The 17,438-nt window shown below is 41.1% G+C and overlaps 1 protein-coding gene across 3 annotated transcripts in view; it reads left to right on the forward strand.

The window, feature by feature from the left end:
• Positions 1-17,438, forward strand: part of tiam1a (TIAM Rac1 associated GEF 1a) — a 358,747-nt gene that overhangs the window by 175,663 nt on the left and 165,646 nt on the right. For all 3 annotated transcript variants that reach the window (XM_086006197.1, XM_086006200.1, XM_086006198.1), the window contains 2 exons: positions 6,429-6,530; positions 9,235-9,313. In XM_086006197.1, the coding sequence (XP_085862323.1) occupies positions 6,429-6,530; positions 9,235-9,313 (181 nt within the window). The remainder of the gene's footprint in view (positions 1-6,428; positions 6,531-9,234; positions 9,314-17,438) is intronic.

The following is a 17,438-nucleotide window of genomic DNA, read 5'->3' on the forward strand; positions in this document are numbered from 1 at the left end:
ATGTAGTTGTTGGCTAAAGGAATCCCATAGAACTTTAAAACGTTGATTCCAGGATGAAACTTTTACTGCAACTGATGGTGTATGCCAAAAGCTTGATAATTACATTTTTTTGCTCAACAAATCCTTTACTTAATTCAGTTGTTTAATTTTGTTTTTTCTCCTCTGTTATTGAAATTACTCTTTTCAATGCTTTTAAATCTTGTCTGGAGGTAACTAGCACTGCCGTTCAATATTTCTTCACAAGAGTAGGAATGAAGCAGAGGATACAGTCAGAAAAGTGTATTATCATTTCTTAAGGATTTTCTTTCCCACAGTATTTCATGTTTCTGCTACTTTTTCTTTAAATTTTTTCTGCAAGTTAAAAGATCTAAATTAATTAAAAACCTACCATCAGGGAGGCGTTTTCACTTATCTAGAATGAAGTATCTAAGGAAAAGTAAACTATTATATTTCCATTAATTACCTCCATTTTTAAGCCAATCATTGCATTTATTACTGTGTAATCGATAGAAAATTTAAAGCACTTTTATTCATTTAATTTAAACAAATTACATTTTTATTTATACAGATTTACTAACCTTAGTAATTAGTGGTCTTTTCTGTAACTTCAGCATATAGAGTAATCCTTTGTAAAACAGATCGTGTACATTCTTTTTTTGCTGTGGGTAACCAAATATTTTTCCTTCACTTCTGCACGTGGTAACTGTTGCAGGGGGACTGATCCGCAGGTGTTCTTAGCCTTCTGGTACCTTGCCAAGTAACCATTGTTCATGCAGAATCTATACAGGGAGCGTCACATGCATTTTGGCCGCGAGGCATCTTTTAAATTTTTTTTATCTGTTCATGGGATGTGGGCGATGTGGGTAAGGCTGCCCATCCCTAATTGCCCTGAGAAGAAGGTGGTGAGCCTTCTCGAACTGCTGTGGCCCTTGTGGGGTTTGTGCTTTCATGATGGTGTGATGTAGGGAATTCCAGAATTTTGACCCAGCGACACAAAGAACAGCAGTAGCTGTCCAAATCAGGTGTGTGACTTGGAGTTGATGGTGTTCCCATGATATTGTTGTTCTTGTCCTTCTTGATAGTTGAGGCCACAGAGCTTGGAGGTTCCACTGAAGTAAGCTTGGTGAGTTACTGCAGTGCATCCCGTAGATCAGAAAGACTGCAGCTGTAGTGAGCTGGTGGTGGATGGGGTGGACATTGAGTCTAGTGGTGCTGACCAAGCAAACTGCTCTGTCCTGAATGGTGTTGAACTTGTGTTGTTGGAGCTGCGAGTTCAGGCGAGTGGTGAATATAAATCATTTAACACTATTGTGGCTGAGATCAACTATCCTGGCACAGGCCAGGGATCAAACCTGGGACCTTTATGACCCAGTGCCACGGTGTGCAATGAACCGAGAAATCTTTTAAAAAGCAACTTAATTTCTCAACGAATACAAAAATGAGGAAAAATATAGGTTTCTGCAGTGCTTTGTGGTGTAAGAAGCAGATGTGCAAATGGACACCTTTTTTAGTTCATATAAATAGATACACAAATGGATATATAGAAAATAGTTAATGAAGTCGCAGTGGTTATTTTGGGGACTAAATCGATTAATTGAGTAATTCAGTATTTGTGCAACTCCATTACTATTATGTTTGTGTGCACCCAACACCTTGATGTCAATTAGTGATAACATAAAAGCTATTGCACAATAAAAATAGTGTATTAATTTTTAAGCTGAAGTTAAATGAATCATTCCTATAACGAAAATAAAAAATTGTTGTAAACAACCTTTTACAGAATATCTTGTTAATATTTTTGGTCTAGTATCAAGGCTGACAAAAATAGTAAAATTATACAACTTGATAAATTTTATCCATAGTTTTTATGTTCATCTATAGCTGAAGTTATTGAAATAAACAAAAGGAACAGCATAAAGCTTCTATTTGATACATTTCCAGGCTAGCTGCAGAGTCGAGCTGGAAGTGAGATGTTTGCGTCAAGCTGAGGCACACTGGGAGGAAGAGAAGCACAGACAGACAACAAGGGAGAGAAAGTGGCATAGATATACGGAGGAACTTTAAGCAACAGAAGTACAGATACACTCAAAATACGCACAGGGATAAATATGTATAGAGAATGAGAGAAGAGAACCATAACTGACGAGGACAGATTGGTTTTGGTTATGTATAGCCATCGATCAATTTGTTGCCTGTGTGGAACTGCCCCTGAGGATGCACTTGCACAAAATGAAAATAACATTATTTTGCTTCAAATGATCAGGATTGTGCTCTAATAAAATGAGGTGTGCCTGCCCCTGCAATTGTGCTTATACATAATAATAATTTATCCTCCTACTTCTCTCCTATTTTACCCTCCTATTTTATATTAGTGACTATATTTTGTTCCTTAACCTGTTTCTAATTTTGCTGGTATATGAAAATATAAGTGCAAAAATTTGCTAGATTTTGAGACTTTGATCGAATTATATTTAACGTGAGAGTTTTTGTGATGAAATCCAAAGGTAAAGCTGCAGTGTTAATTGTCTCACTATGTGGTGCAACTTTAAAGGAAGTAAAATCATGTTAGCATTACAAGCACCCCTCTGTATAATGCGCTCTTTTCAAGAGCTGTATTGCAACACTTACAGTGGAGGTGGTGTTGCCAAGAGGTAGTTTGTTAGTCAGAGTGCCATAAACAAAGCATTTTTTTAATCAGTCAATGAGATTTTTTTGCGTTATTTTTGCAGTTTTTCTAAATATCACCAGACAACACTGTCTTCTGAGTCAAAGCAATATAGGTTAAGTTTAAGTATGCTTTGACGTGGTCTAAATCACCATCAGCTACACATCTATTTGTGTATGCATATTTTGTCATTTATGACATGTTCATTAAATATACAAATGTTGAACGGAGTTTGTTATGAATTGTCTTCTTCTGCAATATAACTTCTTGTTACCTGTGTTTTCTCTCCTGTCTCCTGCATCAGCTCATGCACATTTACCTTTTTGTTTGATCTGCATCTTCTCACTTCAAATCACAATGTGAGTTAAGAACCTGAAGAGTTCTGGTACAGTAGTATGATTCAGATATCAAGTAATCAAGCATTTCATTACCGGCTTTTAAGAGCCAGGCAGTCTTATTTTAAAGTACAGTATTATGTCATTTTGGGGGGGATAAAACCACCCAGCTATGACGATGGTTTCCAAATTTTGTTATTTAGATGGACAATAGATGTCACAGAAATACTTGCATAAGTATAGAGTCTTTTCAATTATTTATTTAACTTTTACACATTCTTGACGAGCAATTTTAAAAGCCTGCAATGAAATTTAGGATGCTGAATAGTTAGTTCCAGTAGATGCACTAAAACATTTTTGCCAAATGTTTTTCATATTTTTAAGTTGTGCTTCATTGTTTAACCCTTTAACCATTTATGGCATATCTTTAGTAGGCCACTTTGGAAATATAACTCCTCTTATTTAAAGTTGGATACATAAATTGTAATTTGATATTGAAGTTAATTACACAGTGTGTAAATATATGCTTCAATTATTTTTCTAACATTGTGTTGCTTACTTTTTTGATCAACAGTATTGTTCTTTACATAAAAAATGTGTACTCTTGCTCCCTAAGGCAGGGAGAAGGTCGCAGATTCAGTATAAAGCTTTTTAAAAAATACAATGAAGCCTTCTGAATAACCTGCTTGTTTTCCTTTGAAGAAAAAAGATTCTTAACAGCAGCATATTTTTATAGCTAGTATTCAAAATCTTAAGATATGTTTTAGGGAAAGTTCTATCACATAAAAAGTCAAATGTAACTATCTGCTCTGAGTACTGTGCTACAGTAGTAATATAAGGCAAATTGGTGCTGATGTTAGGATTGCTGGACTTGGTACCCAGCATTGCCAAGTCACTGTGTCATTTTGGAATGCCTGCTGAGCACTGGAATAAAGGAATGGTTATAGATATCCAGCTATGTGGGATGGGTGTTGGAACATTAAAAAAAAAATACAATTTTATTTTCAATAATATTTCATTCTCCATCCTATTGTGTGCCAAATTCATAGGATGAGCTCTTGCATGCTTTTATGAGTCTTTTGATGAAGTATTTGTTTAATGGGAAAGCAATTGTGACAATTCTTACGTAAGTGCGATACAAGTGATGCTCAAAGTCCACTTCACCGTATTAAGGGGGAAAAATTCAGTATCGCCCCATTTGGGGTGCAATTATCGGCCGTGCGCAAAGTTTAGCGCCTGGCGCTAATTATCGCCTCCGACAGCAAACTTGGCTTTTATCACCCCTGGAGGTGATTGGAGCGCTAAATTAGCCGCTTCACACCTGTCTTAAGGCGCAAAGGCCGAGGAGCGAGGCGCTACCTCAGAGTGCTGGCGAAGCAAGGAAGGACAAATCAAAATGAACCTGCAAAGTGCTGCTCAGTACTCAAAACTCCTTCACACAGCGTTGAATCTCTCCAGAAGTCTCTCTCTCTCTCTCTCAGAATGCGTGGTGCAAAAATGTCAGTGACAAAAAAAGGCAGGAAGCGGTCGCCTTTAAATAGTGCTCCCCCAGTCCCTTTCTGACCGCATAATGCTCCCCTCAACCTGTCGTTGCTAGCGGCGGGTGGTAAGGCAGGGGGCGCCACTCAATATCCGGTCCGGGGCGTTGCACACTCGACCGACGTCACGATCTGCTGGCGCAGGAGATCGTGGCGGTAGTGTTTCGCGCCGCCGCAAAATGTCTAGTGAATTTCGGGAGCGGCGCAAACATCGCCGCGCCCGGGCGCTAGTTGCTTTGCGCCCCATTAGCGCCCTCTTAAGGCGCTAACGGGAGGCGCAAACAACTGAATTTTTCCCCCTAAATGTTTATAGTATGCACGTTCTTTTTGGCCTTGCTGTGTTTTGCTGCCTATTTTGAGGCAGATTCAGTCATGCGTTCTATTCTGGAAAACAAATTAGCTGGTTGGGTGGCAGGAGCAACCCACAGAATCCCTGAGCTTGAACTAAACCAAAACAGTGGTCCTTGTGGAGGGGAGGAACACTATTTTGTTTCTTAATATTTGTATGTACATTTGGATATTTTGTTCAAACAAAGGAACTAGGTTCTTTATTAATATCACAAGCAACCAGCTAAATGCCTCTCTGCCTCAAATTTCAGTTACATTTTTATCAACGTCTTCAGGGGAGAAAATTGGCAAAAAATTAGAAATAACTCTTAATTTCTGAGTCACAGCTGATCTGGTTGATGACAATGGAAGCTGAATATTGCTCCCAAATCATAGAAACTAGCTCTTATCCCTTTGTTTATAGCAGTTACTCGTTCTCAGACTTCCATGTATTTAATGAGTTTGCATGATGCACTTGCACCTATCTTTGTAGCAGTTATTAATTCCCAAAACTCCATTAATTTAGTTTGAGGTCTTCATGATGTACCATCATATGATCTGGCATGCTTTGATCTAAATTCTGTTCGAATGTCAAAAACTTCTTTTTCTGAAAGAGTATGTAATGCAGCATGGCATCACAAACATCCTTGATAGTAAATCTTTAAAAAGTATTCAAATAACTTAATACGATAGCAAAATACTGCGGATGCTGGAAATCCGCAATAACAACAGAAAACGCTGGAAAAACTCAGCAGGCCAGGCAACATCTGTGGAGAGAGAAATAGAGTCAACGTTTCGGGTTGAAACCCTTCTTCAGAACTGAGAGAAAAGGCAGGAAATGAAACAAAAAGCAGTTTGGAGGCTGGGAAATGAAAGAAGAGACATTAAGAGATATTCAAGGCGAGACGAGATGGTAATCGGACAGGTAAAGAAACAGACAATGGCTCTAATTGAAGTGTGAAATGGCAGCTGTCTCTCACTCTGCCAGCGCATTTCACACTTCATCTAGAGCCATCATGCAGAACTTTAGAGGAAATGGTTTTTATTTCTTTCATGTGCTTGAGAATTTTAGCTTAAAAAAACACCCACGAGGAACAAATCCATCCTTCACAGTCTTCATGGGTTTGAAGAATGGCTGTGGAATCTTAATCAACCTCATGTTTGTTTAACCCATTTGAAATTAGCGTTCTAACAATTGAGTACTGCCTGTTGCACAAATCAAAATGCAAAAGAGAGGCACAGTTATGATTGATAAGGGAGTAGATCAGGGATTGTTTCTACTTGTGCTGCTATTCTCGCACTACTGTGTATTACTTAATAAAGCCCATAAAGCAAAGGAGTTTGAAAGAAGTAGCACTTTCTACATCACCTTTGCAGCAATAATACTGAACCACTGATATGTTACAGAACTTGTTATGGAGCCAAGTAATTTCAAGTCTTTCTGTGGTACATTACATTAAATTATGTTTTAAATATGGAAGATCAGTCATTTTTTTCTATTAACCAGAGCAAGGTAGTGATCTATTTTCCCTTATCCATTCCGAGTGTTTTCATATTTTGTAGGTGCAACATTTGGAGCCAGGTGGTCACTACGTGCGTTTGAAGTTTACAGTGGACAACCACATTCAATATTATATACCAAAGCAAGAGGATATTCATGAACTGGTAGGCAGCCTGAATCTAGGTTTACACAACTGAAGAACGGGTTATTGGCAACGCACGAATATGACAACATAGAATACAAATTCTGAATTGTGCAAATATTACATTAACAAAAGTTTGTTTTTATATAATTTATTAAATTGTATAAATATTAAATCAAGAAAAAATTGCTAACCTCATTATTTATTATCTACCATATTTATTTTCTTAATTTTTTGTGCACATACCCTGCAAAGAAAAACTCACTGTGAAAAGCAGAGGCCTTTCTAATACAACATTATGCACTGTGTCACCTGTCTGTTTGGCTATGAATACTGTCTTGTCACCTCTGTCTTGTTTTTCAAGTCCTTAAGGCAGTGATCAGAATCAAATGGTACAGGAGAAAACAAGCAGAAAGATGTGGTTGAAGAATAATGTCAGAAAGAACATGTAGAAATACAGATTAACCATGCTGCTATACTGCTGTTTTTGCATTGATGCAAAGCAGTTATTGGCCCAGAAATTCGGGTTGGGGGCTTCCCGCGGGTGCAAGCCCCCGACCTGCACTTACCTTGCGCGCCGGCAGTTGAGCTGTAGGGCCCTGTGGAATTCCGCTCCGGGGCCTGGCCCAGCTGCCGGCGCGCTGTGCTTGCGTGTCCCAGGGGCGTAGTTAGTGCGATGCGTCCCCTGGGATCACGTGAGCCATGGGCAGCCAATCGGAGGAGGGAAAAGCCCATTCATAAGATTGACAGGAAGACTTGTCTAAACTTATGAATACTACGGGCCTCAAAATAGCATTAAACCTTCAAATATTTTTTTTTTTTAAATCACACTTTTTCAATATACTGCAAATTACATTAAATAACTATTTTAAACAATAATTTAAATTTTTGAAAAAAATAATTTTATGAAAAACAGGGCTAAAAATAAACTTACCTTCCTTTAAAGTATTTAAAAATAATAAACCTGTGGAAAAAATGTTTTAATTTTAATTAATTGACCACTTACCTTCTAAAAAGCAGGCCTTACGCCTGCTTTTTAAATGTGTAAATCCTACAGGCTTAACCTCGCGGGAAAACCTGCAAAAAAAACCTAAGTTCAAAGCGCACGCGCAGCCTCCCCTGCGCGCGCGTTCGACCTCTGAACCCCTTCGTTCAGAGGATCGGAAGTGCCGGTTTCCCGCGCATGCACAGTGCATGCAGGAAACCCGCACTTCCATTCGGCTTACGGGTGAGTACCCCGTGCGTACTCACCCGTGGAGAGCTGAATTTCTGGGCCATTACATTTTTGGGTCTCTTTTGCCCTTACTCTGGATTTTTCAGCTTTCATGTTTTAGACTACTCTCTTAGCTGCTTATGACCTCACTTGGTCCTGATATCCAAGTACATTTTGATAGGTGCCCAGGATAACAAACGGAGAACCCTTTTTGACATTACTTTGGCTAATAGATTTATCCCATGTATCCGCCTCATCTTTGAAAGCAGCAAAGTTACACTAACACTGACCTTGTTTAAATGCCAAAACAAATGTATTGAAAAAAGCAAAAACATGTTCACATTTTTGATTTGAGTTTGATTATTTTAAATACTTTGACAAGTAAACACTTCGGGACCAAAAATCCACATAGGGAGGTGCCCCCTGTAAAGAAGATATACATGCCCCCTTCACGCCCCTATGGAAGGGGGCCAATTAAAAAAAAAGGATGTTCCTCAATCTTCAGAGCCTGGGCCACAATCTTCAGCCTGGACCCCCAGGCGGTTCTCACCTCAGCCACTCGGGCTGCCAGTATGCCTGCTTTGACATATAGGATGCTGATCCTGCCCTGATCTTCTACTAGGCCAGGCATGCGGGAACTCCCTCTCACTCCACTGGCTTTGTAAGGGGTAGGTGGAGGCTCCTTTGACCACCAGGCCCGTAGAAATACCAATGTTAAATCGGGAGGCAGCATATCTGGGTGCTGGCTTGATTTTCCAGCCCTTCCAGTGCACACTCCAACTGGAGTGAATTTTCCAGCACCGTTGAACTTTTTGCAGTACCTGTACAAGGCTGTGTTGGAATGTAAAATACTAGCACTTTGTTGCGCTGGAGTTGAAACGGTATTAATGGGAGATGTCTATTGTGCCGCACGCAGATGAGTGCAAAAAGTAGAAAAATATTCAGTTCCCTTTCACCACCATGACACAGCGCAGTGAAATTTTAAAAGTGAACACAGAGAATGCCCACCATACAATGTTAATTAACCAGTAAGTACAGAAAACAGACCTGCACCATTTCTGCTTGGGTTCTAATGGAATATTTCCAGCATGGAAAGGCTGTGATGTTATAAAACCCATGGAATGTGTTTGTCCTGAGTTACTTTTATGTTTAGTTTTTACATATGGGTTACATTTTGTGAAGCAGCTATCAATAAATAATATTGCCATCCATTATGGATAAATCTTCAAGCAGCAGTCAAGATGAGGATGGTTAAAAAATTAAATTTAGAAACCATTGCCTTGACAGTACCACCTTTGGGAGATGTGAATATGATGTTGGTGCACGCGATCCAGCAGCAAATGTGGACCACAAAGTACGCTGCTTAAACTATAACACCGGAAATTCACATTCATTACAGATGCATATTAATAAATACTTTAATAGTTAGTTATTTCTAAGCAGTTTGCATTATCCTTCACTGTGATTTTCCCCCTTAGTTTTGAAATTAACAAAAGTTATTTTGTTTTCTCAGTTGTACCAAGAAATTGAAATTTGTCCCAAAATTACTCATCGTGTTCAGTTTGACAAGTCTGATACTTCTGTTAGTTATGGTAAGGATATGTGCAAAATGTATATGCAGATTTCCTCAATTACTTTTACGTATTAGTAAAGTGTGGCTTTATTTTTGTGTTATTTGGATATCCCCGACACCCTGATTTAAAAGAAAATGTGTAATTTTCATAACTTTTGTGCAACTGGTCCCTGTTGTCGAAATAAAGACCAGTTGTGAAGCCAGCCTGAGACTGATTTGTTTGATTCGATTTGGGGATAAGGTCATTGTACAATTAGAGGCTTAGTTATATACAGTCTACTCATAATTTGAAGTTGCTTAATTTAAATTAACTGCAAATTGAAATTGTGCAAAAATGCCTCCTTCTGTGCTGTTTTATTTAAAATGCTTAATTTTAACAACTGGTCAGTTTGATTTTTTTTTTAAGCAAAAATTGACTTTGAATTAACAGGAGTAGACTGCAGTCTTAATCATATTTTCCTGAAGCCTAGTCCTCCCAACTTTGCCCATTTATGGCCACCCAGATTCTTCTCCTGCAAGGGCAGAAAGTCAATATGCTGCCAGATCTAAGCCAATGTTGATACGAGTTACAAGCTCGGAGGTGCTCGGCACCAGTTTGGGAATAACTTTGCCTACTTTTTCCCTTCACTATGGGCTGAAATTCGATCTCTGTCGTCGGGATCAAGCCTATGTCCCCAGTGTTCCAATGTAGTATGCCACTATGTCCCCTGGCCATCATAGTTTAACTTGAGCTTTAGATTTAAGTATCAGTAGCATTAATTGGTAATATAATTAGATATAATAATGTCATATTGTATTCTTTGATGGAATAGTAGCGCCGGTCACCTTCAGATATCCCATCCAAATGGCCAGTATTTATGTATGGGTCTTTACTATGACTATTAGAAGACTGTTGGAAGATGGAGGTGTTATAGACAAGTCCAATTCCCAATGTCTAGGTACAACTTATGAATAGTGATGAGAAGTGGAACTCTAGTTGGCTCTCTCCTCCCTAACTTGGGATGCTGAGGCCGTTGTAGCGCTTCTATCACCATTGCAGAGGATGTAGAAAAGCCATTACTTTTTTAAAAATTCATTCCTGGGATGTGGGCATCGCTGGCAAGGTCAGCATTTATTGCCCATCCCCAATTGCCCTTGAGAAGGTGGTGGTGAGCCGCCTTCTTGAACTGCTACAGGCGTGTGGTGAAGGTACTCCCACAGTGCTGTTAGGGAGGGTGTTTCAGGATTTGGATCCAGCGACGATGAAGGATCGGCGATATATTTCCAAGTCAGGATGGTGTGTGACTTGGAGGGGAACTTGCAGGTGGTGGTGTTCCCATGCACCTGCTGCCCTTGTCCTAGGTGGAAGAGGTCGCGGGTTTGGGAGGTGCTGCCAAAGAAGCCTTGGCGAGTTGCTGCAGTGCATCTTGTAGATGATACACACTGCAGCCACGGTGCGCCGGTGGTGGAGGGAGTGAATGTTTAAGGTGGTGGATGGGGTGCCAATCAAACGGGCTGCTTTGTCCTGGATGGTGTTGAGCTTCTTGAGTGTTGTTGGAGCTGCACTCATCCAGGCAAGTGGAGAGTATTCCATCACACTCCTTACTTGTGCCTTGTAGATGGTGGAAAGGCTTTAGGGAGTCAGGAGGTGAGACACTTGCCACAGAATACCCAGCCTCTGACCTGCTCTTGTGACCACAGTATTTATGTGGCTGGTCCTGTTAAGTTTCTGGCCAATGGTGGGACATTCGGCGATGGTTATGCTGTTGAATTACAGAAAGTAAATATTTAACAGATCACTGCATTAAAAGTAGAAAATTCAGTAGACCCAGATGGTATGCAAACAGAATATTGTAAAAGGTTGGGGAAGAATTAGTGCAGCCACTAACTGTAAAATGTTTTCAATCTCTGAAAACTGGAGTTGTGCTGAGTGTAACACATCTATGTTTGCTGACGATACAAAGTTAGGTGGGAAAGTAAGTTGTGAGGAGGACGCAAAGAGGCTGCAAAGGGATATAGACAGGTGAAGTGTGTGGGCAAGAACATGGCGGATGGAAGATAATGTGGAGAAATGTGATGTTATCCACTTTGTTGGGAAAAATAGAGAAGTAGGATATTTTTTAAAAGGTGAGAGACTGGGAAATGTTGGTATTCAGAGGGTGTCCTTTTGCACAAGTCACAGAAAGCAGGTACAGCAAGCAATTAGGAAAGCAAATGGTATGTTACAATGTTCCCTGTAATTTCTTTTGGTGCCACGCAGCCCCATTAAGGAATTTGCGCGGCCCATTCAAAATACCGCGTATGCGTGGTTTTTGCATTTAAAAGCCGGCTACGCAGGATCCCTGGAGAGCTGAGTGGCTGCGCAGCTTAAAGGGAACATTGGTATATTGGCCTTTATTACAAAAGGATTGGAGTATGAGTAAAGAAGTCTTACTGCAATTATATAGGGCCTTGGTGGGACCACACCTGGGCTACTGTGTACAGTGTTGGTCTCCTTACCTAAGGAAGGATGTATATGCCTTGGAGCGAGTGCAATGAAGGTTCACCAGACTGATTCCTGAGATCGGGGGATTGTCCTATGAGGAGAGATTGAGTAGACTGGGCCTATATTCCCTGGAGTTCAGAATAATGAGAGGTGATCTCATTGAAACGTATAGAATTCTTAAGGGGCTTGAAAGGGTAGATGCTGGGAGGATGGGGAGTGTAGAACCCGGGGGTCATAATCTCAGATTAAGGGGTCAGCCATTTAGTACTGAGATGAGAAATTATTTCACTCAATGTTGTGAATTTCTGTAATTCTCTACCCCAGACGGCTGTGGATGCTCAGCCGTTGAGTATATTTAAGACAGAGATCGATAGATTTTTGGATACTAAAGGAACCAAGGGATATGGGGATAGTGCAGGATGGTGGAGTTGAGGTAGAAGATCAGCCATGATCTCATTGAATGACGGAGCAGGCTCGAAGGGACGAATGGCCTACTCCTGCTCCTATTTCTTATGTTCCTATGTTCTTGTATGCCAAAGAACCTGGAGGGTGGCAAATGTTGCACACAGTTCAAAAAAAAAAGGAAAAGGATAATCCCGGAATTATAGGCCAATTCGTCTTATCTCAGTAGTGGGTAAACTTCTAGAGTCCATAGTATGGATGACATTAGTGAACATTTAAAGGCATGGGTTAATCAAAGACAGCCAGCACAGATTTCTTAAAGGCAAGTTGTGCTTGATAATTTATTAGACTATTTTGAAGAAGTTACCAATTCGATAAATAAAGGGAATGCAGTAGATGAAGGCATTCAATAAGGTTTTTCACAAGAGACATATTAGAAATATTAAGGTGTATGGTTAAGTGGAAATGTAGCAGTAGAGATAGAAAGTTGGTTGACTAACAGGAAACAGAGTTGGGGTAAATGGGTGTTGCTTGGATTGGAGAAGGGTTGGAAATGGCCTACTCCACAGGTCAGTGCTGGGCCCACTTTTGTTTTCGGTATATAATGATTTGGATCTTGGGCTTACGGAGCGCAATCAAAAATCTGCTGACAAAACACAAAAGTCGAGAGTCTGGCACATGGCAAGGGGAACTGTAAAAAAACACTTTAGAAAAACATTGGCAGGTTAGTAGAATGGTCAGACAGGTGGCAGATGCCATTTAGTGTGGTAAGTATTAAGTAATAAATAATATATTTTAGGAGGAAAGACCAGGATTGGAAGTATACACGCAATAGAAAGACACTGAAGAGTTTAGATGAACAGAGAAACGTAGGGAATTCCTTGGAAGTTTGAGTGCAGATAGATAAAACCATTAAAAAAAAGGCCAACAGCATTTTGGGTCTTGTAACTAGGGGCATAAAGTACGAGAGTGAAGAGTAATATATTTGTATAAAATATTGATTAGCCAATAGTTAGAGTAATGCGTGAGTTTTTGGGTTTATAATTATAGAAAGAATATTAAAACCATAGACAGCATGTAGTGTAGATTCACCAAATCGATGTTGGGGATGGGAAATTAAAGTTACGTGTAATATTGGGATGCTTCCACTGGAACAGAGAAGGCTGAGATATTTAAGAGGATTTTAAAATCATGAAGGTTTTTGGAAGTGAATAGGGAAAGACTATTTCCATTGGGGAGCCAGTGACGAGGGGTCATCTATGTAAAATTGTCCCTGAGCAAATGAGTTGAGAGGCTCGGAGAATTTTCTTTGTGCAGAGTTGTAGGAGCATGGACTGTTTTGCCACAGAGAGTGATTGAGGTAGAGACCATTGCATCTTTTAACAGAAAATTGGATAACTATTTGAAGCGGAGGAAGATACAGGGCTACGTAAAAAGAGCGAGCCTGGGGATTAGTTTTGGATTGCTCTTGCAGTGAGTCAACATAGACCTGATGAGCCAAATGAGGTTCCTCTGTGCTGTAAGCTTCCATGGTTCTTTGATTTAGTGAAAGGGAATACTTTACCTCAAGTCGCTATTGATGCAGAGAATAAATGATTTCAAAGAGAATTGTTTAAGCATTGACAAAGAAGAATATAAAAGGATATTGGGAAATGAGAGCGTACCAGTGAAAGAGCTGAAACACGCATAGGCGCAGTGGGCTGAACGGCTGCCTTCGGAGCTGTAATTTATATGTAGCAGGAGAAAAAATTTACCACTATGTGGTGCTGCAGAACACTTGTATCTATTATGAACACTTTGGTCATCAACATTGAAAAAGAAAGAGGCGAGGACAGAATTTTAAGCAGAAAGTATTCTCCAGTTTAGCTACTCAATCAAATCATATCATTGATTCAGAAATTATATACATGCTCCACTAATGCCTTCCCTGGTTATGCTAGCGTGAATAGCTGAGTGTTGCTGACTTCAGGCATGTTGCAGTTGACCGTCGCTGTTTAGGGTGTGGAAAATCAGTATTGGTCCCACTGCTGATTGCTTTCCAGCTACGTCTGCTAGAATCATTGAATGGTTACAGCACAGAAGGAGGCCAATCGAGCCCGTGCCAGCTCCCTGCAAGAGCACTTTAGCTAGTCCCACTCCCCCGCCCTTTCCCCGTAGCCCTGCAAAATATTTTTCTTTCCGGTACTTATCCAATTCCCTTTTGAAAGCCACAATTGAATCTGCCTCCACCACCCTTTCAGGCAGTGCATTCCAGATCCTAACCACATGCTGCGTAAAAAAGTTTTTCCTCATGTCACCTTTGTTTTTTTTGCCAATCACCTTAAATCTGTGTCCTCTGGTTCTCCACCCTTCCGTCAATGGGAACAGTTTCTCTCCATCTACTCTGTCTAGACCCGTCATGATTTTGAACACCTCTATCAAATCTCCTCTCAACCTTCTCTGCTCTAAGGAGAACAACATATAACTGAAGTCCCTCATCCCTGGAACCATTCTTGTAAATCTTTTCTGCACCCTCTCTAAGGCCTTCCTAAAGTGCGGTGCCCAGAATTGGACACAATATTCTAGTTGAGGCCGAACCAGTGTTTTATAAATGTTCATCATAGCTTCCTTGCTTTTGTACTCTATGCCTCTATTTATGAAGCCCAGGATCCCGTATGCTTTTTTAACCGCTTTCTCAACAAGCCCTGCCACCTTCAATGATTTGTGCATATATACCCCCAGGTCTCTCTGTTCCTGCACCCCCTTTAGGATTGTACCCTATAGTTTATATTGCCTCTCCTCGTTCTTCCTACCAAAATGTATCACTTCACACTTTTCTGCATTAAATTTCATCTGCCACGTGTCCACCCATTTCACCAGTCTGTCTATGTCCTCTTGAAGTCTATCACTATCCTCCTCACTGTTCACTATACTTCCAAGTTTTGTGTCATCTGTAAATTTGGAAAATTGCCCTGTACACCCATGTCCAACTCATTAATATATATCAAGAAAAGCAGTGGTCCTAGTACCAACCCCTGGGGAACACCACTGTATATCTTTCTCCAGTCCGAAAAACAACCATTCACCACTACTCTTTGTTTCCTGTCATTTAGCCAATTTCGTATCCATACTACCACTGTCCCTTTTATTCCACGGGCTTCAACTTTGCTGGCAAGCCTATTATGTGGCACTTTATCAAATGCCTTTTGTAAGTCCATGTACACCACATCAACTGCATTGCCCTCATCAACCCTCTGTTACCTCATCAAAAAACTCAATCAGGTTAGTTCAACACGATTTACCTTTGACAAATCTGTGCTGGCTTTCCTTAGTTAATCCACACTTGTCCAATTGACTGTTAATTTTGGCTTGGATTATCGTTTGTAAAAGTTTCCCCACTACCGCAGTTAAACTGACTGGTCTATAATTGCTGGGTTTATTCTTGCACCCTTTTTTGAACAAGGGTGTAACATTTGCAATTCTCCAGTCCTCTGGCACCACCCCCGTATCTAAGGAGGATTGGAAGATTATGGCCTGTACCTTTGTAATTTAGCTGATATTGTTAATGGTTCTCTCTCCTCAGGTACCGTCCCCCTCTCCTTCAAATCTGCCGTCATCACCCCTCTCCTCAAAAAAACAAACCTTGATCCCTCCGTCCTTGCAAACTACTGCCCCATCTCCAACCTCCCTTTCCTCTCCAAAGTCCTTGAACGTGTTGTTCCCTCCCAAATCTGTGCCCATCTTTCCCGCAACTCCATGTTTGAATCCCTCCAATCAGGTTTCCGCCCTTACCACAGTACCGAAATGGCTCTCATCAAAGTCACAAATGACATCCTTTGTGACTGTGACAAAGGTAAACTATCCCTCCTCGTCCTTCTTGACTTGTCTGCAGCCTTTGACACGGTTGACCACTCCATCCTTCTCCAACACCTCTCCACCGTCGTCCAGCTGGGTGGGACTGCACTCACCTGGTTCCATTCTTATCTATTTAATTGTAACCAGAGAATCACCTGCAACGGCTTCTCTTCCCGCTCCCACATCGTTACTTCTGGTGTCCCCCAAGGATCTATCCTTGGCCCCCTCCTAATTCTCATCTACATGTTGCCCCTTGGCGACATCATCCAGAAACACAGTGTCAGTTTCCACATGTACGCTGACGACACCCAGCTCTACCTCACTACCTCTTCTCTCGACCCCTCCATGGTCTCTAAACTGTCAGACTGCTTGTCCGACATCCAGTTCTGGATGAGCAAACATTTTCTCCAATTAAATATTGGGAAAACTGAAGCCATTGTTTTCTGTCCCCGCCACAAACTCCGTTCCCTAGCCACTGACTCCATCCCTCTCCCTAACATCTGTCTGAGGCTGAACCACACTGTTCACAACTTGGTGTCATATTTGTCCCTGAAATGAGCTTCCGACTACATATCCGCAACATAATAAAGACCACCTACTACCACCTCCATAACATCGTCCGTCTCCGCCCCTGTCTCAGCTCATCCGCTGCTGAAACCCTCATCCATGCCTTTGTTACCTCTAGACTTGACTATTCCAACACACTCCTGGCTGGCCTCCCACATTCCACCCTACGTAAACTTGAGATCATCCAAAACTCGGCTGCCCGTGTCCTAACTCGCACCAAGTCCCGTTCACCCATCACCCTTGTGCTCGCTGACCTACACCGGCTCCCGGTTAAGCAGCGCCTCGATTTCAAAATTCTCATTCTCGTTTTCAAATCCCCTCCATGGCCTCGCCCCTTCCTATCGCTGTAATCTCCTTCAGCCCCACAACCCCCCGAGATATCTGCGATCCTCTAATTCTGCCCTCTTGAGGATCCCTGATTATAATCACTCAACCTTTGGTGGCCGTGCCTTCTGTTGCCTAGGCCCCGAGCTCTGGAATTCCCTGCCTAAACCTGTCCGCCTCGCTACCTCTCTTTCCTCCTTTAAGACGCTTCTTAAAACCTACTTCTTTGAACAAGCTTTTGGTCACCTACCCTAATTTATCCTTATGTGGATCGGTGTCAAATTTTTTTGTCTTAAAATACTCCTGTGCAGCGCCTTGGGACGTTTTACTATGTTAAAGGCGCTATTGTGGCGGAGCCACCAAAGGACTCAGATCGTTTGTATATAATTATTTTAACAACATGTTAGCTACAGCCTGAGTCTGTATCTTTATTTATGCTGTTTAACTGTACAGAGTGTGGTTACTTTAACAGCGCGGTTAAAACGTGATGACGTCACGCCGTTCATCACGTGATCCCCGACTGGCGGGCGGATGTGATGACGTCATGACGTCA

This window comes from Somniosus microcephalus, chromosome 14, assembly GCF_052327205.1.
Source record: "Somniosus microcephalus isolate GS21.2 chromosome 14, FLI_Smic_1.0, whole genome shotgun sequence".
Lineage (NCBI taxonomy): Eukaryota > Metazoa > Chordata > Chondrichthyes > Squaliformes > Somniosidae > Somniosus > Somniosus microcephalus.